The sequence below is a fragment of the Dromiciops gliroides genome, chromosome 1, assembly GCF_019393635.1.
Source record: "Dromiciops gliroides isolate mDroGli1 chromosome 1, mDroGli1.pri, whole genome shotgun sequence".
Classification (NCBI taxonomy): domain Eukaryota; kingdom Metazoa; phylum Chordata; class Mammalia; order Microbiotheria; family Microbiotheriidae; genus Dromiciops; species Dromiciops gliroides.
The window spans coordinates 97,421,992-97,448,385 of NC_057861.1; the positions used below are offsets into that span (position 1 = coordinate 97,421,992).

Genomic DNA, 26,394 nt, shown 5'->3' on the forward strand with positions numbered 1-26,394 from the left:
TCTGGCTTCCCTTTACTTTTTCCAGCCTCATCTCACACTGTTCCATTCCACAGAGACAGAACTGAGGAGGGAAAGCACTCCAGGCATGGAGAACAGCTAGTGATAAGGTCCCAGTGTCAGGAAATGGAGTGTTTTGTGTGAGGAAGAGCCAGGAGGCAAGTGTCATTGACTTATGGTGCATTTTCTCCATGAAACCTTCCCCAAACACACCTGTTAGTAAGGATCCTTCCCCTTTCCAGACTTTAATTCCCATGTGGTTTCTACTCTTTTATGAACTTATCAGCTATTATTTTATTTTTAGAGATATATGTTTGTGTCATATCTTTTCATTTCCAAGCCCCACAAAAGCAGGGATGAGACCTTTGTATATCCCCATAACCAGCAAAATAAATGTCTTTTTTTAAGTGGAGCACCACTTACTACCCATGTGACTATAGCCAAGTCACTCCTTTGGGGCCTTATATTCCTCATCTGTAAAATGAGGGGGATGGAGTCAATGACCCCTGAAGTCTTTTCTAGTTCTAAATTTATGTATAAATGTATGTGGCCACTCCTCGGAGTCAGGAAGATCCAGCTTCAAATCCTGGTTACTTTCTAGGTAATAATGGTAAACTCTCTAAGCCTCAGTTTCCTCACCTGTAAATACAGAGATAATAATACTTGTATCTCACTATGTTGTTTTGAGGGTCAAATGAAATGTATGGAATAAGTCCTTCAAAGCTTGTTATGTCAAAGTACATTAAATATCAGTTATTTCTGAGGTACCTGACCAAAAAATAAGAGATTTAAAAGTATGCACCAGAGTATACAAGCATAAGAGTCAACAGATCACAAAATGATGATACAAACATTGATGACACAAATAATGGAAAAAACAGACTGCCTATTTTTTTTGTCACATCTGTGTTCAAGACACAATTGGAACGGCATCTCCTTCAGGAAGCCCTCCCTGGTTCCTTCTAAACACTGCAGTCTGGCTTCTGATTACTCAATTGAACTGATGGCTCACGGACCTATATAAACAACCCCCATCCCTTCCCTGAGCCACAGTCCTATATCAACAATCATTTCAAATTGAATGCTCTGTAAGTATCCCAAATGCAGCATGTTCAAATGTCACTCATTTTCCCTTTTTTTCCAACCAGTCACTCTATAGATCTTCCTTTTTCTAGAAATCCTTATCGTTCTTCCTCTTTCTCAGGTTCATAACATCATTGTCATCCTTACCCTCCTTCACCGCACATAGCCAATCACTTCCCAAATTTTGTCATTTCTATCTCCTGAGCATCTCTTGCCTCTGATCCCTCTCTCCTTTCACAGTCACTACCTTAGTTATGATTCTCATCCCCTTTTGTCTGAATCACTGCAATGGTCCTCTAACTGGCCTTCCTGCCTCCATTCTTTCCCTTCTATCTGCCCTCCATATGACTGACAAAGTGATTTCCCTTAAAAAAAAAAGTGACCACATCACTACCTTAATCAATTAACTACAGTAGCTCCCTACTGTCTCTAAGATAAAATACAAAATCCTTTCTCTGGCTTTTTAAGTCTTTCACAGCTTGGCCCCAACCTATCTTCCCAGCTTCATTATACATCATTCCCTTTTCTACAATATAGAATCCAGGCCAATTGGCCATTTCTCTGTCCCTTACACGTAACATTCTGCCTCACCTCCACCCATTTTGTAGGATTCATCCCCCATGCCTAGAATATACTCCCTCCTCACTTCTACCTCATGGAATTCCCTGTTTCCTCCAAGCATCACTTTCTACAGGAGACTTTTCTTGATGAACTAGCAGTTCCTTCATCCAGGAATGATCTTTGTATTTAATTAGCTTGAGTTCATTCGGTATTTATGCCATATAGATTTATATACTTACATGCTGCCTCCACCAATGGGACATAAGCTTCTTAACTACAGGAACTGTCTCTTTTGTCTTTCTATCCCCAGCCTCTAGCAGAGAGTAGGCACCTAATAAAGGTTTTTTGCTAATGTTGTTTTTCTCTTAACCAATAATGTAGAGGAACTTCTCTAACTCTCTCAGAATTAATCAGGTCTATGGCCTTTCTCTTGTTCACCTTTAGTTTTCATGTAATCCATCCAGACTTGAATTCCTGGAGAGATGGATTGGAGAGAGGAAAGAGCTGAGGCAGGGGAATCAGTTAGAAGAGGAGTAGTGAATCAAGGTCTCCCATCAGATCATGTGTCTCCCATCTCATACTTCACTTGTCTCTAGGCTGATCTCAAACCTGTGCCCTCCATTCCATAATGAATGATCTCACATCTGGTCAGACCCTTCACACATCAGTGATTCTGAAGCCCTGTAGGTCATTCTCCAAACCCCATCTTTCACCCCTCATTTCTTAATTCCTTATTCCTAAAGTCTTCCTCCCACCTCAAAGTTTCAACCAAATACCACCAACCCTCCCACTGTGCTCTGTGGAATGCCTGTTCCATAGGCATCAAACTCCCCATCATTTTAAATCAGTCACCAAAGTGATTTTCCTATCATGTCACCCCCTCTACTCAACAAACTGCATTGACTCCTATCACCTCCAAGATCAAATACAAAACCAGGGCATTTCTCTGGTTGTTTCCCATGACTGAATACTCTCCTGCCTCAACTTCACCTATTGGCTTCCTTGGCTTTCTTTAAGTCCCAACCAAAATCTGACCTTTTACAGGAAGACTTTCCCAAGCCCTCTTATTTCTAGTGCCTTCCTCTTTTAATTATTTCATACTTATCCTGTATTTAGCTTGTTTGTATAGATTTATGTTCATGTTGTCTTTTCTAGTAGATTGTGAGCTCCTTAGGGTAGGGATTGTTTTTTGACTTTTTTCATATCCCTAGCACTAAGCAGAGTGCTGAGCACATAGTAAGTGTTTAATACATACCTATTGATTGATAGGCACCTTCTTGCCTATCCAATGATCACTTATTTGGGGTTTTAATTTCCTGCTAAATATTTTTTAACCTTTCTGAATATTAAATTTAATACAACAAACATTTATCACATACCTATTATATTCAAGGCTCTGTTCTAGGCACTGGAGATACCAAAGATAAAGAATGAATAGCATCTTCTCTCAAAGACTTGTATTCTACTGCAGTGATGTAACATGCACACAGTTAGTAGATACAGTGGATAAAGTGTTGGGTCTGGAGTCAAGAAGACCTGAGTTCAAATACTGATTCAGATACTTACTAGATGTGAGACAGGCAAATTACTAACCCTCCATTTATCTCAGTTTCCTCAACTGTAAAATAGAGATAATAATAGCACCTGCATCCACCTTCCAGGATCAAATGAGATAATATTTGTAAAGCACCTAGCATAGTGTCTGATGCAGAGTGGGCACTTAATAAATGCTTGCTTTCTTACTTCCTCAAAGGAATCACTCTGATTAGCATCTTATTAACCCTAAATTTCCTTTGTCATAGGCTCTTTGCTTTCTATGACTATATTAACTATCGAGGGAAGAACAATGGCAGACCTCACCAGGTCACGGTATTTAGAGTTGAAAAAAGACTAGAGGTCTCCTCTTCCTTGTTCTATAAGTGAGGAAACCGAGTCCCACAGAAGGGAAGTGAATTGCCCGACTTGCTGCTATTTTTGTTGCAATCTTTAATCACAGATATACTTTTTTTTTTTTTGGCGGGGCAATGGGGGTTAAGTGACTTGCCCAGGGTCACACAGCTAGTAAAGTGTCAAGTGTCTGAGGCTGGATTTGAACTCAGGAACTCCTGAATCCAGGGCCGGTGCTTTAACCACTGCGCCATCTAGCTGCCCCACAGATATACTTTTAAAAGCTAAGGAAGGGCAGCTAGGTGGCGCAGTGGATAAAGCACTGGCCCTGGATTCAGGAGTTCCTGAGTTCAAATCCAGCCTCAGACACTTGACACTTTACTAGCTGTGTGACCCTGGGCAAGTCACTTAACCCCCATTGCCCCGCCAAAAAAAAAAAAAAAAGCTAAGGAAAAATAAAATCAGTTACATAAAACTACAGGCCTTGCCATTTGTGTACTATGTCTAATATATAAGATAAAATTTAGCAGCTTTAATTGAGTTCATATAGAACTCCCCCCTGCCCATAGGTATTGTGACAAAAATAACCTTAGTTTGACATACTAACTGTGTGACCCTGGGCAAGTCACCTAACCTGTGTGCCTTAGTTTCCTCATCTGTAATAGGAGGAAAGCAAGAGCATCTGCCTCCCAGGGTGGTTTTGAGGATAAAAGAGATGATATTTGTAAAGCACTTTGCAAACTTAAAGCACTATATAAGTGCAATAATCATCATCATAATATTGATTGTGTTTCCATGCCTTTCACTTTTCCCTTTTCATGATGCACATGCAGGGCTTAGAATGAGGTTGGATTCTGTATGGGTTAAGTAGACTCAGTTTTTATACTTGTTAAAATTACAAATTAAAAGTTTGTATTAAAATAGAAAAAAGAAAAGGGAGCCTATCTGGGATTTAAGGCCAGCTTTTCCATCCAGTGCTTTTTCCCCATTTACTACCTGGCCCCTCACATTGTAAGGAGATAATGGATGAGAGAGTGCTTTGTAAATTCTAAAACACTATGCAAATGTAGCTTTATGGGTTTCCTCCCTTGCTCCCAATCTGAACCTGGCTGACTAATAAGGTATCTTAAGGGGGAGGTGAAAGCTGGCCCTTGAGATACTCTGGGGGTCTAAGTTGGTCTGGGGCAGTCAGATAAAGCAGAATTCTGCTCTCTGCTGAACTGCCCCCTATTCACTTATCTGTCTGCAGTAAATTTTGCTAATAAAAACGCTTTCTTTTCAGAGGGAAAAACCACATCAGCTATTTCACAGTCTCCCCTTTTCAACCTTGTCAAACAAGGGCAACTGTCCCAGTCCTGATGCACAAACCAGAAAATACATTCTGGGTTTAATAATTCATTGTGGATGTCATATCCAGAAATATAGCTAAACCCTTATTCGTTGCCTCAGCCTGCACCATCTCTTGGGGGAAATGAGTAACAGATGCTTACTACCTACTGTGTAAACAAGTAGTCCATTTTCTTTATCTTAAAACCTCCCCCTTTGAGCTCCATGGGGTGCTCTCTACTTTTATTTTTCCAGCATCTCCAAACAATTTGGCATAAGAATACACTTATGTTATGTAATAAATGTCTTTAAAATTCCAAGTTCTTTTAAACTAGGAGTTTTTAAGTCCAGGTCAGAAACTTAACAAAAAAAAAATTTTTAGGGGATAACTACATTTCAATAGAATTTGTTTCCCTTGTAATCCCTTGTATTTATTATTGTTTTGCATTAAAAATATTATTCTGAGAAGGGTCTATAGGCTTCCTTAAACTTCCAATGAGGTCCAGGACATAGAAAGCGACTGAACCTTCTACGTTAGACTTTATTGCCCCTAATATAGGAAGAAATCTTTATGAAATGAAATGCACATGCACGCGCGCGCGCGCACACACACACACAGAAAATCAGACTTGATTCTAGGCCTTTAGTCTGTCCACCAGTGTTTTGCTAAGATACTTCCTTGGGGTGCTCAGGTGACCCCCCATTCTCAAATGCCATGGCAGCAGAGCTCAGCCTCTGACAGAGGTATCAAGCTGGAGAGTTTTCAGGTATAGGCCTGGAGACAACCTGCGGGTTCACTGTCCAAGGGACAGCCTTTCTAAGTTTGGAGAGATCCATCACCAGAAGGTTGGCCAGCTGGTGTTAAAGGATGTTGGCCACAATCATCTGTGAACCTGTCTACCAAGGCATGAACGGGTGGCAGTATGAATATGGATGAAATCACAGAGAAGGTTCACATGCAGATTCTATACAAGTTAAGGGTGGGCAGAAGGGTGAGGTACATAAGATGTTCCCTAAAATATCAAGACTAATATCACGCAGATAGCTATTAACATGGTCTTCCCTAAAATGTTCCATATTACTTTGGCTAGGGGACAAACACTGAGCTGAATGGGACATAGGGCTTTCCTCCTTATCTTTTCTGTTTTTATTGCCAAGTAAAATTAATTCGACTTTACCAAATACCTTCTGTGAGCCAGGCTCTGTGCTAAGTTCTAGGATACAAAGAAAAGGTGAGGGGGGAGAGGGGGAAGAGGCCCTGTTCTCCAGGACCTCACAGTCTAATGAGAGAAATAATATACAAACTACCAAATAGAAACAAGACATACATATACATATATGTATATTTAGAGCTATATAGAGATATATAAAACAGATCAATTGGAGCCAATCTCTATAATCCTACTTAGGCCTTCATTACCAAGTGCCACCTGAAATAACCTCTTGACAAGGTCTTACCCCCTACCGTCTCCTCCTCTCCCCCAATAATACCTGCACATCATAGGGTGATAGATTTAAATTTGTAAGGGCCTTGTAGACCGTCTAGTCCAACCCACTCATTTTACAGATGAGGAAAATGAGTTTTAAATGGTTAAGTGACTTGCTAAAAGTCATAAAGTTAATAGGTGAAAAAGATGTGATTTGAATCAGAATCCTCTGAGTTTGAAGCCAGTGTTCTTTTCTTTGTTAAATTGTTCCTTAGATTCATCTTCCTAATTCTCAGCTCTGATTGCAACACTCCCTGCCCAAATCCCTTTACTGGCTACCTCTTTTCTTCTGGATTAAAGTTAGAATCATGAATTCACAGAATCTTAGCCTTGGAAAAGACCTCAGAGGCCTGACCATTAATCTCCTCTACATTATGTCTGATGTTTGATCATCTAGCTCTTGTTGGAAGACCTTCACAGAAATGAAACCCCTACTTTCAGAATTAATCCATTTTACTTTTGTGGTGGTGGTCATTCAGTCATCTCCAACTCTTTGTGACCCAATGAACCATAGCATGCCAGGCCCTTCCATCTTCTATGATCTCCCAAAGTGTGTCCAAGCTATGCTTGTTGCTTCTGTGACACCATCTCATCCTCTGTCATCGCCTCCTCCTTTTACCTTCAATCTTTCCCAACATTAAGGTCTTTTCTAGTGAACTCCATTTTCTCATTATGTGGTCAAAGTATTTAAGCTTCAGCTTCAGTATTTGACCTTCTGGTGAATAGTCTGAATTAATTTCTTTAAGTATTGACTGATTTGATTTCCTTGCTGTCTAAGGGACTCTCAAAAGTCTTCTCCCGTACCACAATTCAAGAGCATTAATGCTGTGGCTCTCAGCTTTCCTTATAGTTCAACCCTCACAACCATACATTGCCACTGGTGGTAGCTCTGCTTTTTAGGTTACTGTCCAGATTTGCCATAGCTTTCCTTCCAAGGAGCAAGTGTCTTTAAATTTCATCACTGCTTTCACTGTCTGTAATGATCTTTGAGCCCAAGAATATAAAATCTGACACTGCTCTCATTTTTCTCCCTTTATTTGCCAGGAAGTGATGGGAACAATTGCCACGATCTTAGTTCTTGATGTGAAGCTTCAAGCTACTTTTTATACTCTCCACTGTCATCCTCTTCAAGAGGTTTCTTAATTCCTCTTCACTTTCTACCATCAGAGGGGCAACATCTGCATATCTGAAATTGTTCACATTTGTCCTGGCAACCTTAATTCTGGCTTTTGATTCATACAGCCTGGCATTCACACGATGTACTCTGCATATGAGTTAAGTAGATAAAATGACAGTATTTAGCCTTGTCATTCTCCTCTGATCTTAAACCAATCAGTTGTTCCATGTTTGGTTCTAACTGTTACATCTTGGACCACATACAGATTTCTTGGGAAATAAGTAAGATGATCAGGTACTTCCATCTGAGGATTTGCCATATTTTATTGTAATCCACACAGTCAAAGGCTTTAGTGTAGTCAATGACACGGAAGTAGATATTTTTCTGGAACTCCCTAGCTTTCTCCATAACGTGGTGAATGTTGGCAATTTGGTCTCTAGTTCCTCTGCCTCTTTGCATGCCTCATTCTACTTTGGTATATGCCTAATTACTGAGAAGGTCTTCCCTCTCCTCTTAATATAAATTTGTTCTTGCTTTTAGTAAAATTTATCCCTGAATTCTAGCTCTGCCTTCTGTCACTAACTCCTACAGTGTGGTACTGTGAAACATTCAAAACAATAGTTTTGAAGTCAGAGGATCTGGGTTTGAGTCCTGATCCAGGTATTTCCTAGCTGTGTGAACTTAGGTAAGTCATGCACATGGGCCTCAGTTTCCTCATCTGTAAAATGGTTAGACTAGATGACCTTAGCCTTCACCCTTCGCCTGATGCTCAAAGTCTGCCCTAACCAGGTACCACCCTACCTTTCTGAAGCCTCATTTACATGAATATTTTGCATAGAAAGTTTCAACCAGAATGAATTATTCACCATTCTTCTTACATATCCTGCACGCTTTTCTTTTTGTGATCTTGCCTGGAATGCCTTATCCCTAGAATTCACCCCCATCCTTCAAGGCCTGGCTCAAATGACGACTCCCCCAGGAATCCTTCTTTGAACTCCCCATCAGAAAAATTACTTTGTCCTCTTTGAAACTCCCACTGTCCTTTGTGCCTCCCTTACAGTTAATCATGCATCATATTCCCTCCTAACAGGTCTAGTTGCAGGACAGTTTATTTGCCTCCTAGCTTCTCTGGCTTCCTTCAAGCCCCACCTAACACCCCACCTTCTACAGGAAGCTTCCCCTGATCCTCCTTAATTCTAGCACCTTCCTTCTGAGGACCCCATATATTTCTTATTTGAATATAGTTTTTTTTTTCAAGTTGTATCCACTACTAGACTGTGAACTCCTTGAGAGCAGGGACTGTCTTTTTCTTTGGGCAGGGCAGTGGGGGTTAAGTGACTTGTCCAGGGTCACACAGCTAGTAAGTGTCAAGTGTCTGAGTCTGGATTTGAACTCAGGTCTTCCTGAATCCAGGGCCAGTGCTTTATCCACTGTGACACCTAGCTGCCCCCAGGACTGTCTTTTGCCTTTCTTTGTTCCCTAGCACTTAAACAGTGCCTGACACATAATAGATGCTTAATAAATGTTGACTGACTAACTGGCTGAGTTTATCAGTATGTTTTGGGACCTGTATTTGAAGTATAGGAATTTGTCATTTGTCCCCCACTTAAAATCGTGTAGTTCTGCTGTTTAATTCCCACCACCTGGTCACTTTTTGGTACCTAATCCATAAGTACTGAATTTTTATAGCTTACAATGACAGGCAGCTAGGTGGCAGAGTGAATAGAGTGCCAGTCCTGAAAGTCATGAAGACTCATCTTCCTGAGTTCAAATATGACCTCAGATACTTACTAGCTGTGTAACCCTGGGCAAGTCACTTCACCCTATTTGCTTCAATTTCCTGATCCATGAAGTGAGCTGGAGGAGGAAATGGCAAACCACTCCAGTATCTTTGTCAAGAAAATAAAAAGACGGGGACAGAAAAAGTCAGACACAACTGTACAAAAACAACACCAACACAATGACGTGCTTCCTGTTTTCTGCTGTTGTCTCGAATCATTGATCATTCATTCCACTCTCCTTAAAGGTAACCCTTCTGCAGTTTCTGGTGACAATGACTTGGTCTAGAGTCACCGTCATAAACCACTATTTCCACAAATGAATCTTCATGACTTAGTGGTTCATTCTAAGCTTTGTTGTCAACATATTGTTGGTTGCATTAATGTGGCTTCTGCCCATGGAGGTCCTTTTGATTTCACTCCTGGACCTTTGTTATTCGTGTTCTATATCCAAGTCACTTCCAGTCACATTGGACAAGTACCTGTTAGCTCAGAAGAGTGATGTCTGCCTCCTCCTAGAGAACCTCTCTTTTTTTACTTGTCTTTCATATGCTCCTAGTATTAATAATCCCCACTCTCCTTATTTTGGCTGTTGTTGTTTGTCCTTAGTTATCAAAGAGGACCATGACATTGGGTGATGCAACAACTTTCAGTGAATTGAAGTGAGGGAGGACTGTGGAAAGTCACCAATTTCACTCTCTCCTCCAGAGTCATCTGGGGCCAACAGCAAGATATAGATCAGGATGACTGGAGATGGCCAGGATGTTTGAGGTAATCAGGGTTAAGTGACTTGCCCAGGGTCACACAGCTAGTAAGTGCCAAGTTAGCTGAAGCCAGATTTGAACTCAGGTCCTCCCAAATTTCAGGGCCAGCACTCTCTCCACTGTGCCACCTAGCTGGCCCCTTATTTTGGCATGAAAGTTTTATAAGTATTTGTCTTTCTGAATCTGCCTTAGTTGGCAAGCCTGTGTTTTGTTAATATTGTGTAGGTTTTTGTTTGGCTAGTTTCCAGTTTTTCAAAAGGCCATTTTACAGTTCTGAAGACACACACTTACTAGTACTATGTAGGTGCTAATTGCTTTCAATTTATTTTTTGATGTATAGCTTTGATTTCAGAATTCTAATAAGTCTCTAAATATAGCCAGACACAGATTTTGCGTTTATAACATACTTTTATGCTCCATGATTCTTGCCTATCACCTTCACTCCCTGGTTCAAGGTGACCTCTAATTCAAGCTCAAAGCCTTCAGTTTCTTTTTTTCTTATGTGTATATTAAAAATTTTACACTTATTAAATCCATATGATATTTTTATATCATCAGAGGAAAAAGTCCTCAAGAAGGAGTTGATAAATATCTTTTTGTTCTTGTTATTGAGTCGTTTCAGTTGTTTCTGATTCTGAGACCTCATTTGGGGTTTTCCTGATGAATATCCTGGAGTAGTTTGCTATTTTCTTTTCCGTATCATTTTACAGATGAGGAAACTGAAGCAGAGTAAAGTGACTTGCCCAGGGTCACACAGTTAGATCTAAAGTCAAATTTGAACTCAGGTCCTCCTCTCTTTTTAGACGGGGTCCTATAACTTGATTTTATCCATATACATCAAATGGTTAAAAAAAGTTTTGGTTTTTCTTCCTTTCTCATATGTAAGCATACTTAGTTCTAGTTAAGAGAGATGATAATGAATTTAAAACTAGGCAGAATCACAATTGCTCTGAACTATCTCTGGAAAAAATACAGGTTTTATATGATTCTTTATGGTACCGACAAGTTTTAGAGATCAGTTTTTCAGATGGTCATCCATACTCTAGCACTCTCACTACACTTTGATCTATGTTATATATTTATATTACTTGAATTACTATACTCTGTACATGAGTGCAGAACTAACCGAATCAAAGTCTTTGTGACTATTAACAAAGCCAATAGGCATGTTTTGATGTTATGGGGGCACCTTAGTCAATACTTACAGAATAAATAATTTGCTTTTTATACTGGAGATCCTTTTTTGGCAAGCCTTTTTTGCTCCAGGCATTTTCTCTGTCCCCTATGCCTAAGACATTCTCCCTCCTTTACTCCACTTCCTGGTTTCCCAGGCTTCCTTCAAGTTCAACAAAAATCCCATCTTTTAAGGCAAGTCTTTCCCACTCCCTCATAACTCTGGTACTTTCCTTCTGTTAATCGTTTCCTATTTACCCTGTATATAGCTTCTTTGTATATATTTATTTTCATCCTGTTTCCCCTATTGGATTATGCATTCCTTGAAGGGAGGAACTGTCTTTTGCCCTTTTTTAATATTGCCAGTGTTTAGTACATTGCCTGGCACATGGAAGGTATTTAAAGAAGGTTGATTGATTCAGACACTCTCTCTCTCTCTCTATATATATATATAGAGAGAGAGAGAGAGAGACAAATAGATAGATATATATGTATATATGTATACATGTATGTATATGTGTGTATATATATTTTTTCTTTCATTTAAAGATATTTTCCATGATGCAAACTGTGAATATGTTGTATAAAATACATAAATATGAAATTTGTCTATATTTGGAGGCATCACTGGTCCTCAGTTTTGATAATAGATAGGTGATGACTTCTGTTTAAAAAATGTGGTATCAGACTGATATCTGAGAGGAATTTGGTAAAATGCCACATTAGTAATTTTTAAAAATAGATGGGGGATGGGCTGGAAGGAGGAAGAAAATTTGGAGCTCAAATTTTTTTTAAATGAATGCTAAATTAAAAAAAAAACTTAAAAAAGCATACCCTAATGCACCACTGTAAAGCATTTAAGTCATTAGTTACAGATCTTATCTGTGCCATCCACTCATTATCACCCCCCTTTGAATTTTTTCTAGAGACTAGAATTATGGTCATCCATTTTATTCATTCATTATATTAACCTGTGAAAGGCATTGCTTCTTATTTGATCCAACTTACATTTTCATTGAGTTGTACTTCATGCAACCACATACAAGTTTCTACATCTTCGTTTGGAAATTCTATTTTGCTTTTTTTAAACTTCTCTAGCTTCTGTAAAGCCTTTAATATATATTCAGTTGTTTATTTTGTTCTAAGCAATGCCATGAATCCTCATATCACCATCACCTTTTCTTTTTTGCTTCCCTTTGCCTGATTTTGCTTTTCTGCCTGATTTGTTGTCCTTGTTGAAAATTAAATTTAAATTTAATTGGCCAAAATGCTTTTCAAAATTTCCACTGATTTTTAAAAATCACCATCATTATTGTTGTTGCTCTTGTTAAAGATGCTATAATAGATAGAGAGTTTGTCTCCAGGTCAAACGACCCGGGTTCAAGGCAGACCTCTGACTCATACTACATAACACTGAGCCAGTCACTTCTCAGTGCTTTGGGCAACTCTATAAGTTGAGGATTTGTCTAAGCAGAGAGTTTTCTCTCCTGGGAGTCCCCCTATGTCAATGAAATCACATGTCCAATCCTCATCCTTATTATCAATATCCTACATGGCATGGCATGTAGCTGTGGATAATATGACTCATCTGTATGAAGAAAAGGCTGGCCCAGATGACCTCAAAGGTTCCTCCTAGCACCAACATTACAGCTCTCGGTTCTACTTTTCTATGTTAGAAGAAGGTGCCTCTCACCTCGTGACTTTCTACATTCTGTACTGTGAATAGACTACATCCTAAAGTCCCTTCTAGCTAACCTTCCAATGCTATTGTGTGAAGTTTCATTGTAAGTTATATCAGCATCATACCCTTTGGTCTTGAGTCACAGGGCACCCATTCATTGTAAGGCCCAGGTGCTCAGTAAGGTCATCTCCATAGACACCTGCATGTGGTTTGGAAGCCACTTCACTGTCAGAGTGGGGAACCCGCAACCATTTCCTTGGGCTTGTGGTGCAAGGGCTGCTTGCAGCCCAAACTAAATGCATATAACAAAAAAGATGAGTACCTAGGGCTTCAATATACATCTTCACCAAAGGAAGAGGACCAGCAGCTGCTGCTTTTCTCACAACATGAATTCCAACAAATACTAAGGAGCTGTTGTTCATTCATTTGACCCTTTTTTGACCCCATCTTCTTGGCAGATACTGGAGTGATTTGCCATATTTCTTCACCAGCTCATTTTCCAGATGAGGAAACTGAGGCAAACAAAGTCAAGTGACTTGCTCAGGGTCACACAGCTTATAAGTGTCTGAGGCCAGATTTGAACTCAGGAAAATGAGCCTGGCACTGCATCCACTGAGCTACCTAGCTGCCTGAGCACCTATTAGTCGCTGCTTAACATAGGATCTTGCATATAGTAGGTACTGAATAACTATTTTTTAATAATTGAGCCAGATACCATATTAGATGCAGAGATAGATAGTAATCAAAAGACATATGCCATCATGGAAAGAATATTGGATGTGGAGTAAGGAGACTTAGATTTAAGTTATAATCTACTCATTCACATAGTTGCGTGACTTTGGAAAAACCACTGTATATCTCAGGGCTTCCCTTTTCTTCTCAGCAAAATGAGAAGGTTGGACTGGATCCCTTCCACCAACAATATTCTGTGTTCAAGGATCTGAGTATGTGATCTTGGCACAACAGATCTAGAATGGAAAGGACCTTCAAGGTCATCTACCCCCCCCCCCTGCCCACTCTATTTAGTAAGAGGGAACCTTAGATAAGCTAAATGATTTGCCCAACATCACACAGGTCAAAAGCAGCTGAGCCAGGATTTTAACCAGGGTCCTAGAACTTCAGCTTCAATGCAACCACTTAGGGTCCTTTCCATTTACATTGCCCTCATATTCTAGAAAAAAACCCACTAGATAAGTATTCAATGAACTTGCTGTGTACTGTCTGTGTGGCCTTAGGTTAGTCATCTGTCCTTTCTGGACCTCTTACTTTCCTTATCTGCAAAATCAAAAGGTAGAACTGAATGATTTCTTTTTTTTTTCTGGTGAGGCAATTGGGGTTAAGTGACTTGCCCAGGGTCACACAGCTAGTAAGTGTTAAGTTTCTGAGGCCGAATTTGAACTCAGGTACTCCTGACTCCAGGGACGGTGCTCTATCCACTGCACCACCTAGCTGCCCGGAACCGAATGATTTCTAAAGGAAGCAACCCACAATTAAGTACCTACTATGTGCCAGACACTATGCTAAGTGTTTTATAATTATTATCTCATTTGATCCTCACAACAACCCTGGAAGGTAGGTGCTATTATTATCCTCTTTTTACAATTGAGGAAACTGAGGCAAACAGAGGTTAAGTTACTTGCCCAGGAGCACACAGCTAGTAAGTGTCTGAGACTAAATAGGAATTCAGGTCTTCCTGACTCCAGACACAGTACTACCTACCTGCTGCTTAGGTTTCTTATAGATATAAATCTTATTTTGGATGACGATAGGAAAGTTTATTTATTTATTTATTTATTTTTGGTGAGGCAATGAGGGTTAAGTGACTTGCCCAAGGTCACACAGCTAGTAAGTGTCAAGTGTCTTAGGCCAAATTTGAACTCAGGTCCTCCTGAATCCAGGGCCGCTGCTGTATCTACTGTGCCACCTAGCTGCCCAATAGGAAAGTTTCTTTCTTTTTTTTTTTTAGTGAGGCAATTGGGGTTAAGTGACTTGCCCAGGGTCACACAGCTAGTAAGTGTGCATTAAGTGTCTGAGGCCAGATTTAACTCAGGTACTCCTGACTCCAGGGTTGGTGCTCTATCTACTGCGCCACCTAGCTGCCCCTATAGGAAAGTTTCTTAACCTACATGAGGACATGGTAAGAAGGATTCATTGCATACAGTATTCTACTTTTATCAGAATATGACAATGACATTTTCCTTTATGGGATTTTTCAAATTGTGATGGGGAGATGTGTGTCAGTTCTGCCTCTTGGCATCAATTCCAAAGAAAGGGATTTCACACAATTATATTTTAAGCTAGAAAGAACCTTAAACATCACCCACTCCAGGGATTATTAGCCTTTTTCCATGTCATGTTTCCCTTTGACTATCTGGAAATCTATGGATGCTTTCTTAGAATAATGTTTTTAAATTCATAAAACAAAATACATAAAATTACAAATGACAGGGAAATAAAGATGTGATATTTTTCCCCCTATCCAAACTCATGGACTTCCTAAGACCTCTGAGTTAGGCCAACTGCATAACTTTTTTTGTTTGTTTGTTTGTTTGTTTTTGGGTTTTTTTTTTTTGCGGGGCAACGGGGGTTAAGTGACTTGCCCAGGGTCACACAGCTAGTAAGTATCAAGTGTCTGAGGCCGGATTTGAACTCAGGTACTCCTGAATCCAAGGCCGGTGCTTTATTCACTGCGCCACCTAGCCGCCCCAACTGCATAACTTTTACAAATAAAGAAACTAAGGTCTATAAAGGGGAGCCCAAGGTCACATGGGTAAGATGTAGAAAAACCAAGATTTGAACCCCAATTCCTTGACACCAAACCTAGTACTCTATCTATACAGTTAGGTGGCACAGTGGATAGAATGCCAAGCCTAGCTTCAGGAATATTTACCTTTGTGAATTCAAATTTGGCCTCAGACATTAACTGTGTGATCCTGGGCAAATCACATCACCCTGTTTGCCTCAGTTTCCTCATCTGTCAAATGAGCTGGAGAAGGAAATGGCAAAGCACTCCAGTATCTTTGCCAAGAAAACCCCAAATGGAGTCACAATGAATTGGAGATGGCTAAAAAATGACTGAACGTCTATTAAATAGACTCTCACATGAGTCCAACAAACATACAAAATACAACCTGCTTGAGGAAAGGCTTTCACCTAATTTGGGGTATGTTAAGTTATTTGCTTTGCTAAAAACCAGTAACTAGATACAGTGGGACTTTATAATCTTTTCATCTCTCAATCAGTGGCACAACTGTGCAGATATGGTCAGCCGTAGAAAGATAATCTGATAATGTTCCCTTCCCATGTTTTCATCAAGAATGCTCTTGTTACAATGTAGACTATCTTCATAAATATTTTATAGAGGATAGGCTTAAAGGCTGGACCTGTGATTTCATTGGTATAGATGAAATGCTGGAAGAGGAAGCTCCTTCTGCCAGTGCAGGTCAGCACTTTCTCAAGTTGCCTGGGGCCACAGATAGGTGACATGACTGGCTCAGGGTCACACAGTCAGTATGTCTCAGAGGCAGGACTTTGATCTCAGGTCTTCCTGGCTCCAAAGCCAGCTCTCTAGACATTACCCCACACTGCCTCTGACAGAATTTTGAAAAAAAAAGTAAGCAAATGAGTAAAAAAAAAAAGATGTGAATGTCTTCTCAGGCGACAAGGCCCTTCTTGCTCATTAAGGTGGTTGAACAGGCTTAGGAAATGCAGGTGGTGTGTTTACTTACTTCCTGTGAACTCTTGCCCTCCCAGGCTCAATATAAACTGCTTCTTCCTTGGGTCATACTTCACATTGTCACATATGCCAGCACCCTGGCCCTCTGAAGATGGCCTCCAGTCATTTTTATTGCAGAGCAGGACATCAGGGGAGCTCATCAGCGCACAGAGGATTGTACCTATACATTCAAGAAAAGAAGCAATTGAGGTTAGAAATGTGATACAGTAAAAAACCTGGGACTTTGGGGGCTAGGTTTCTTGTCCTGGCAACGCTGCATTCTTAGATGTGTGACCTTGGGCAAATCACTTTATCTTTTCTGGGTCTCAGTTTCCTCATCTGAAAAATGGGGATGATGACCAAGTTTCTAACCTGCTTCCCAGGGCTATGTGAGTTTCAAATGAAACATTGTATATAAAGTAATCTAAAAATCACAGTGTTATAAAGGATAAGGGATTTCATTGTCACTTTATAGAAACTGGAATTCTGAATTATTAGAGAGCTAACTGTACAAAATGGATCATCGAGCTTAGGAATAATAATGACTCGAATTAAAATATGTAATTGTTGTGGTTCAGTCATGTCCAACTCTCCTTGACCTTATTTGGGGTTTCCTTGGCAAGGTTACTGGAGTAGTTTGCCATTTCTTTCTCCAACTCATTTTACAGATGAGGAAACTGAGGCAAAGAGGATTAAATGACTTGCCCAGTGTCACACAGGTAGAAAGTATCTGAGGTTGGATTTGAAGTCCAGAAGATGAGTCATCCTGACTTTCAGGCCCCACACTCTCTCCACTGCACCACCTAGCTGCAAAGGTATACAAAGCACTTTACAAATATTTCATTTTAGTTTTATAACTCTGAGAAGTAGGCTCCCATTTTACAGATGTGGAAACTGGGGCAAGCAGGCCAACTGACTTGTCCAAGATCACACAGCTAGTAAATAACTGAGCCCAGATTTGAACTCAGGTCCACCTTACTCCTGATCTATTGTTCTATCCACTCTGCCAACATGAGTCAGAATGAAGGGGGAGAGAAAGAAATAGATTTGTTATTTTAAAAAAATTAAAAATAGAAAGGTAGCAAGTGGGGTGGGGGTAGGGGTTACAGATGTGAAATATTACACATACTTTTAGATTCGATAAACATTTATTAAGCACCTGCCATATTCCATGGTAGACCTTATGCTAGCACTAGGGTTACAAATTTTTAAAAGAAGAATCCTTGCCCTCAAGGAGCTTTCAATCTGATGAAGAGGACAACATACAAAAAAGAAGCTGAAAAGCGAGAGGAGAGAAAGTTGAGGTAAATCTATCTTTGTTGTTGTTAAGTTGTGTCCAACTCTTCATGACCTCGTGGACCATAGTGTGGCCGATGCTATCCATGGGGTTATCTTGGCAAAGATAGTGGAATGGTTTGCTATTTCCTTCTCCAGTAGATTAAGGCAAACAGAAGTTGATTGACTTTCCCAGAGACATGGCTAGTAGGTGTCTGAGGCTAGACTTGAATTCAGCTCTTCCTGACTCTCTAGTGCCCAGCATTCTTATCTACTGAGTCACATAGTTGCCTGAAAAATATATCATTAGTTTTATTTAAATACCTGACTTTGTTACAAGAGACTTCTCAGAGTGGGTGAAATCTGTAAATTTTTTTGATGTCAAAACAGAACACACCAATAAAAGCAGATTGGGGAGACCAAAGGGGGAAAAATGGAATTAAAAAATAGGCAGGTGTACCAGACCTCAGAACAGAAACATATAGCCCAACACCAGCCCCTCTCAAGTCAATGAGAGCTCTGTGGGTAGGGAATGAGATAGCAATGGGCAGGGATTAAGGCTGGCTCAGTTTATCCTAATATACCCCCCACCCCCGTCCTTTATGGCCAAGCTGTGCTACCAAAGCCAATTTCAAAGTGACACAAGCTTAAATGTAGGGAGATGTCATAAGGTTTAACTCAGGAAATATCAATGGAAACCAGAGCTTCAGGGGAAGGGAATAAAGGGTGGAAAGCTTTTCCCAGGACTCAAATGGCACAAACCCAGAGAGCTAAATGGTATTACAGGGAAAGTCATGAGGACCCAACAGGAAATAGGGCCTGTTTGGAGCCGGAATTGGCCCAAGTGTTTTCAAATACTTCAATTAAATTCTAAGCTTGCCAATAGGATGAACCTGGGAAACACATCTGCCTATATTGCAAAAAATAATATTTTTAAGAGGGGAGAAAAAAGTAAAATTTTCACTTTGAAATCCCAAAAGTTGTTAGCCTATATCCTATTACATTTTTTAAAGGCATTAAACTTGGAGGAAAATAGAAGTTAAATTTTAGCCAAAAACTCCTCTGAGCTGACTATTCCATGGAAGAAAAAAAAATTATTTCCACATATGATCTCAAGGAAAAATGAATAAACTTTAAATAGCCAAAATGATGTGGCATATAATAAAGAAGTTATGGTTTGGGAGTAACATGTACAGGAGAATGAGGGAGCCCAGAGAAGTAGAGTCAGAAGGATTGGGTTCTACAGCCACTTCTCACACCAACCAATCTGGCAATCAGAAATAATGCATTTAGGGGCAGCTAGATGGCGCAGTGGATAGAGCACCGGCCCTGGAGTCAGGAGAACCTGAGTTCAAATGCGGCCTCAGACACTTAATACTTACTAGCTGTGTGACCCTGGGCAAGTCACTTAACCCCAATTGCCTCACTTAAAAAAAAAAAAAAAGAAAGAATGCATTTAGTTAGTGCTTGCTCTGTGCCAGACATGGTGCTAAGCACTGGGGAGAGGAGATAAAGCAAAAACAACCCCTGCTCTCTAGGAGCTAAATTCTAATAGAGGAGATGACTAGTCAATAATTGGCTGCATTAAAGATAGGTGTGGATTAGATAAGGGTAAATTAGTATCTTAGTGAAGACTGCACTAGTGTCCAGAGGAAGAAGGGGACTAGGAAGTGTCTCCTGCAAAATGTTGGATTTGAGCGAAGATTTGAGAGGACCCAAGGAAACTGAGGCTGAGATGAGGAGGAAAAGCATCGCAGCTAGGGAAGATGGTTAGTACAGTTTTCTCTTCTGGAAAATGGAGTTGAATTATATCTATCCTGTTATCATCCATGATATTGTGAGGATTGGTGGTGCAGATGATAGAACATGGGTCCTGGAGTCAGGAAGATCTGACTTTGAATACTGTCTCAGATCCTTACTGGCTGTGTGATTTTGAGCAAGTCACTTAGGCCCTCTGTGCCTCAGTTTCCACAGATGTAAAATGTAGATAATAACAGTAGCTACCTCCCAAGGGTTATATCAAATAAAATAATATATACAAAATGGTTTGAAAACCTTAAAGCTCTATATAAAATAATAACCTGTAATTCCATAGGCTTTTATAGTCTATAACTCACTTTACTAACAGTTGCTCTGTGAGGTAGATGGTATTATTGTCTCTGTTTTACAGATGGGAAAACAAAGAAGTGATTTGTGGCATGATTGACACATAGTAGGTACTTGATAAATGTTTGTGGATTGATCACTGACTAGTAAGCAGCAAAGTCAGGATGCAAAACCTACGTGTCCTAATTTTAAATCCAGTTCTCTTTTTCATGCTAAATAAATGTGCTTTCCCCCCCTTTTAATCATAGAGTACTTTGTTCCTGGGAGTAATTTTTAATTTGTTTCATTTTTTATAAACATCTAGGTTACTTATCTGGACAGGTAGGTGGCGCAGCAGATAAAACACCTGGCCCTGAGTCAGGAAGACTTATCTTAGCTCAAATCTGGTCGCAGACACTTACTAGCTATGTGACCCTGGACAAGTCACTGAACCCTGTTTGCCTCAGTTTCCTCATCTGTAAAATGAGCTAGAAAAGAAAATGTCAAACCACTCCAATATCTTTACCAAGAAAACCACAAATGGGGTCACAAAACATTAGAAGCAACTGAAAATGACGACAACAAAAAAAATGTTACATGTCTAATTTCTTATATCATAGAATCAAGAACATCAGCACTGGTAAGGATGTTAGAACACAGAACACAGACCATAAGAGTTAAAAGAATGAGCTAGAACATGGAACATCGGAGCTCAGAGATAGTTAGGAGTCATCCAGTTTAACCCCCTCATGTTATAAATGAAAGCAATGGTTCCAAGAAGAAGCATGGAAATCATAGAACTTATTCTAAAGGAGACCACAGGGGTCATCTAGTTTAACTCTTGTTATAGCAACTAGGAAACTGAGGCCTGGGGACGTTATGGGACTTCCCTGAGGTTACCTAGGTCAGGGCTTCTTTAAACTTTTTCCACTCTTAAGCCCTTTTCACCTGAGAAATTTTTCTGTGACCCTGGGTATATAGGTATATAAAGTAGGTCTACGTAACCTTTGACTGTTGCCAAATTTTTCACGACCCCCACATTCGGGCAACCCACAGTTTAAGAAGCTAGGACCTAGGAGGTAAGTGTCAGAGGCAGGGTTTGAACCCAAGTCCCCTCTGACTTCAGGATCAGCACTGTGTGTGGCCAGTACCCACCATGCTTTCTCCTGCATGTTAGCTCTGTGGAAATTTATTTTGATTTGGGGACCCTACCTTTAGGCTGAGATTAGAAAGCCTTAGGCCCTCAGGGTCTCTCCCCCTCCTCCTCAGCTTCAGCTGAGCGGAAAAAGCCCCGTGGGCTATACAAGACGCCAGGTCAGACAGCTGGGGGGAAAAAGCCCCCAGCTCCCTCCAACCTGAGCGGAGCTATCTGAAAGATCCCGGATAGCCTGTGCTGAGGGCCGTGAAGTGGGAGTGTACCCCACCCCCCCCACCAGCCGCAGCCCTGGCTGGTGGATTAGCTTGGTCTGTGGGGGTGAAGAAAGCCCTGAGATTTGAGTGGAGAGAAGAAAAGGTATATATAGACCTGGGAGTTAGACTAGAGGAGAGGGGCTGACTAGAGAGGACACACTAGATAGACAAGATTGAAGGGGGCACAGACAAGGACGGACTAGATAGACGGGGCTGAGAAGGAACGGGGGCTGCTGACGGAGGGCGGAGAAGAGGTCAAGCGGCAGCTGACGAGATTAGAAAGGAGAGATGGGGGAGGAGAGGAACAGCAACGCAGGACTAGGAGCAAAGGCGGCAGAAGATAGAGTGACCAGGAGGCAGCGGAGAGCACAGAAGCAGGTCAGCACAGGGTACAGGTTGGAGAAAGTGGGAGTTAGAAGAAAATAGCTGAGCAGTGAAAGTGTAACATGCTCTGAGGCGGGAGGCGGCTAAGGCCCTTATTGTATTCAAGAAGTTCAATTGCAGCAGGTGGGAAAGAGATGCAGTGGAAAGAGACCGCAGGAAAGCAGTCAGGTTGTACATTTTATTTCCCTGTATTCTTAATTTTAAATAGTATCTCATAAATAAACTCTGCTTTGATTATTTAGTTAAGAGGCTTCTTAATATTTTGCTTATCAATTTGGGAGTGGAGCAGTGTGGTGGAACTTTATAAACGGCCCATATTTAATTAAACGCAGTCAGATAGCCAAATAGTCAAAAGTCCCCAGATTAGTCCTCCACTCAGAAATATTAGTCATCCATAGTTTAGCCCCCCAAAATTAGCTCTAGTTATCAAAATATTTTACATTTTATTGGCAACCACGAAGGGATTTACAACCCAATTATAATTTTTCTAAATTTATCATTTTTCATATAATCATAATTTTTCCAGGTTAGTTATAGTTATTAATAATTATTTTTTGTACAGCTCCTTGATCACAGAGTCTGTTTTTGCCTTTGTGTCCCCAGTGTCAGGCACAGTGCTGGGACTGGCATACTGAGGAAGGTCAATCAATAATTAGTCATCAGGTACTGCTGTCTAGTAAAGAGAGTGTAATTCGCTTCCTCAGATTAAGCAGGCAGATCCTCTTCTCAGCTGAGAACTTCCATTTCCAATTTAAAGCAATTTAGTATCTTTTTGAAAGATACTAAAATACTCATGCAGACGCATTGGAAATAACACAAGCATATGTGACAATACCCACTGGGAGGAGAAAACCACAGCTGTCTGATCAGCATACCACATGATTTTAGGGTGGAAGAGGAAAATAATCCTAGATGACTGAAATGTCAGGGGAGTCCCAGGAATAAATCAAACTGCCTGGAAACAGAGATCTCAAAAGGAGCACTCAGTGTATGTGCACACTCTGAGATATGTGAGATGGGCCTTAAGCAGGGCTTTGGTTTGCTTGAATCAGCTCGAGCTATAGTTACTTATAGAATGTTGGAGAAAGAAGGGACCTTAAAATTCAGGCTAATAGAGCATGGAATGTGAAAGTTGGAAGGGACCTTAGAACACAGTTTGGTAGAACAGGGCAATATAGCATGACAGAGTTGAAAAGGACCTAAAACTTTCAACAAGTTCAAGGTACAATGGTGGAAATGGAAAGCCAAAGAAATGGAATATCTTTCCCAAGGTCCCACAGAGAGTTAGTAGCTATGCTAGGACTAGAGCCCAGCTCTTTTTCCATACTAATTACCTGCAGTAGCAATGCTCTCATCTACTGTTCTTTGTCCTTTCCTTGTTACCCAACTAGAGTATAAATTCATTGAGTGCAATGACCATATTCACATTTGTTCTTGTCCTCAATCCCTAGCTCAGGATCTTGCACATTATAAGAGTCAAGATGAGGATCGCGAGGGTAAATTGTTCAGTGTGGAAGAGACTGACACTCTAGAGGTTAGCGAGCTTGTGGCTATTGAGATGAATATGAAGTGGGGCGATTTTTCCCTTTAGACATGAGCATGTTCAGTGTGGTCAATTAGAGCACAATACTTCACAAATACTAGGAGTTCAATATAGGAAAAGAATGGATAGAGAGACTGATGGGTGAATTGATGGATGGATGGATAGATGGATGGATGGATGAGTGAGGTAAATAAAGGACCATAGTTTTATGCACACACACACACACACACACACACACACCCTTCCCATCCACCAGCTATAAACCTTATCACCTTCACTCCAGCCATCATCTATGCTTCCTTCCCAGAGGATACTTAGACTCAGCTCTGGAACCACCTTCAGCTCTAATAAGTAAGTCTTATCTTGCCCAGAAGGAGGAATCCTCCTCACTTCCTGCAACCAGTTCTAAATCATGCCACCATGCATGTATTCTCCTCTCCCCACTTTCCAGCTCTCTTTATGTGTTGTCTTACCCAATTAGAAGGTAAGCTTCTTGAGGAAAGGAACTGGAGACTGTCTTGTTTGCTTGTATTTGTATCCTCAATGCTTATCATAGTGCTTATCACAAAGAAAGTTAATGAATGTTCTCTCTCTCTCTCTCTCTCTCTCTCTCTCTCTTTCTGACTGATCTATCTATCCATCCATCTGTCTGTTTGTCTGTCTATGCCAGTAAATATACTGGGCCCTAGTTACATAGGCTAAACCCAGGTCAAAGCAATGTGACCTAGTGGAAAGAATATTGGACTAGCAATCAATAGATTAGGGTTTTGCTCCCAGTTTAGCCATTAATTCATGACTTAGGGCAATGAAATCATTTCAAATTTCTCTGGATCTCAGTTTCCTCATCTTTAAAATGACAGGGTCAGAAAACAGGATTTCTAGGGTCTTTTTTGAGCTCTGACAGTCAATGTTTTCTGTTCTAACACTGTGTGTTCTAATATCTCATCTGGCTCTAACATTCTCTATCCTGAGGTCCTTTCTAGCTCTGACATTCTAAGTTCTTTCTAAAATCTAAGATCCCTTCTGGGTCTAATATTCTAAGATTCTTTTATTCTAAATGTTTCACAGATGCAGGTCACTGTTCACATTGAGGGTTGGGGGTCAGATAATATGAATTACTTGGACCAGCATGAATCCATCAGCATAACCACAGAAGCAATTCAAATGATCTTCTTTACTGCTGGTGAACACTAAAAAACACTAAACCTAGCAGGTTAATGCAATCATTACCCCCTCCGAGCAAAGTCTGAGTGAGGATGAAGCCATCACAGCAGGGTTCTCTGTCACAGGCCAGGCGGCAGTAGAGGTGAGTATCTGTCAGATTTACTGCATCTGCTGAGAACATGATGGACTGGTAGACTCCTGAGGGAGTATTCTGGAAATCCGTTTTCTCAAATGTTTTCTGACCAGATGTGGTGAACTCATACCCTAGGATATCAGGAAGGGGAGTAAAAAAAGAAATTTCAAAAATTTTTGCCCCAGAGATAGTAACATGTTGATGTTTCAGAGAATTCACAGAATCATAAGACCTTGGAATATTAGAAGTGGAAGGAACACAGAGGGCTCCTAGTACAACCCATGCTGGAATGGGAATCCTCATGTAAATGTCAGGAAATAGTCATACATGTTCTAAAATACCTCCAGTGTTAGGGAGTTCACCACTTTCTGAAGCAGCTTATTTCACTTGTGGACAACCTTAATGATTAAGATGATTCTCTTTCTATCCCATCTATAGCTTCCTTTCTTAAACTTCCATCTTTTTAGCAGGATAATAACTAGGAGGTCCCAAAGAAAAAGCCTGGGGGGGCAGCTAGGTGGCACAGTGGATAGAGCACCGGCCCTGGATTCAGGAGTACCTGAGTTCAAATCCGGCCTCAGACACTTAATACTTACTAGTTGTGTGACCCTGGGCAAGTCACTTAACCCCAATTGCCTCACTAAAAAAAAAAAAAAAAAAGCCTGGATAGGTGGAGGGAAGGGTTGTTGGTGCTGGTGTTAGTACACAAAAAGTCCCTTTTTATTCAGAAATCAATGGCAGAAGTAGAAACTAGAGGAACGCCTGTGCATGAGAGTAAATTGTAACTTCCTGTTCCTAAGGGTTTGCTAAATATTCTCTTAGTTGGTGTTAAGGGGCCCTGTGTTATGGTAGTAGGAAAAAGCCATGAATTTGAGGCCAGAAGACATCAGAGCTTAAAGCCTATCACTGACTAGCTGTGCTACCTTGGGCAAATCACTTAATTTCCCTGAGCCTCAATTTACCCATCTATAAAAGATGGATAATAATACTTGGGCTACTGAAAATCAAATTAGGTAATTATATAAAACACTTTATAAATCTGGAATCTGGATATCAGCAGGCATTTGTTAAACATTTATTTACTGTGTTTCAACTACAGGTAATGCAAATACCAAGAATGAAATAATCCCTATTTTCAATGAATGTCCACTATCACTAATAATGTTTGCATGATCTGTCTTGCACAATTGTGGCTATGGATGTGCTTTGTAAACCTTAAAGGAACAGGCATTATTCTCATTCTAATTATCTGTCAATCTGTCAGCACCCCCTACTGTTCAGTTTGAACTTCCCCAAGTCATCATCTCCCTGGTCTCCCACACCACACAGCATTCTAGATTCCCAAAACAAAAAGTTTTTTTCTTTAACATTTGGCCCAGTTAAAAGCCATAATGGCTGGTTAGCTATGACTCAGTTTACCCATCTATAAAATGAGCACAGTCTCTTTTCCTAGAATTTCAATAAGAGTCAATTAGATCATTACACAAAACTTGCTGTTTGTTGTTCAGTTTTGTCCAACTCTTCATGACCCCCTTTGGGGTTTTCTTGGCAAGGATACCAGAGTGGTTTGCCATTTCCTTCTCCAGCTCATTTTACAGGAAACTGAAGTAAACTGAAGTAAATGGCATGAAGTGACACACCCAGGGTCACATACCTAGTAAGTATCTGAAGCCAGATTTGAACTCAGGTCTTCCTGACACCAGGATCGGGCTTTCTATCCACTTCTCTACCTAGCTACCCTTATATACAAAGCTAAATTTACCCAAAGGAAGATATTTTATCAACTTGAATCTACACCCATTCTTCAAACTCAAGTTAAATGCAACCCCCT

General features: G+C 40.4%; 1 protein-coding gene across 1 annotated transcript in view; it reads right to left on the reverse strand.

Annotated features, from left to right (window-relative positions):
* Positions 1–26,394, reverse strand: part of TG (thyroglobulin) — a 395,662-nt gene that overhangs the window by 242,153 nt on the left and 127,115 nt on the right. The window contains 2 exon segments of the mRNA XM_043991635.1: positions 16,583–16,750; positions 24,497–24,694. Coding sequence (XP_043847570.1) covers positions 16,583–16,750; positions 24,497–24,694 — 366 coding nt within the window.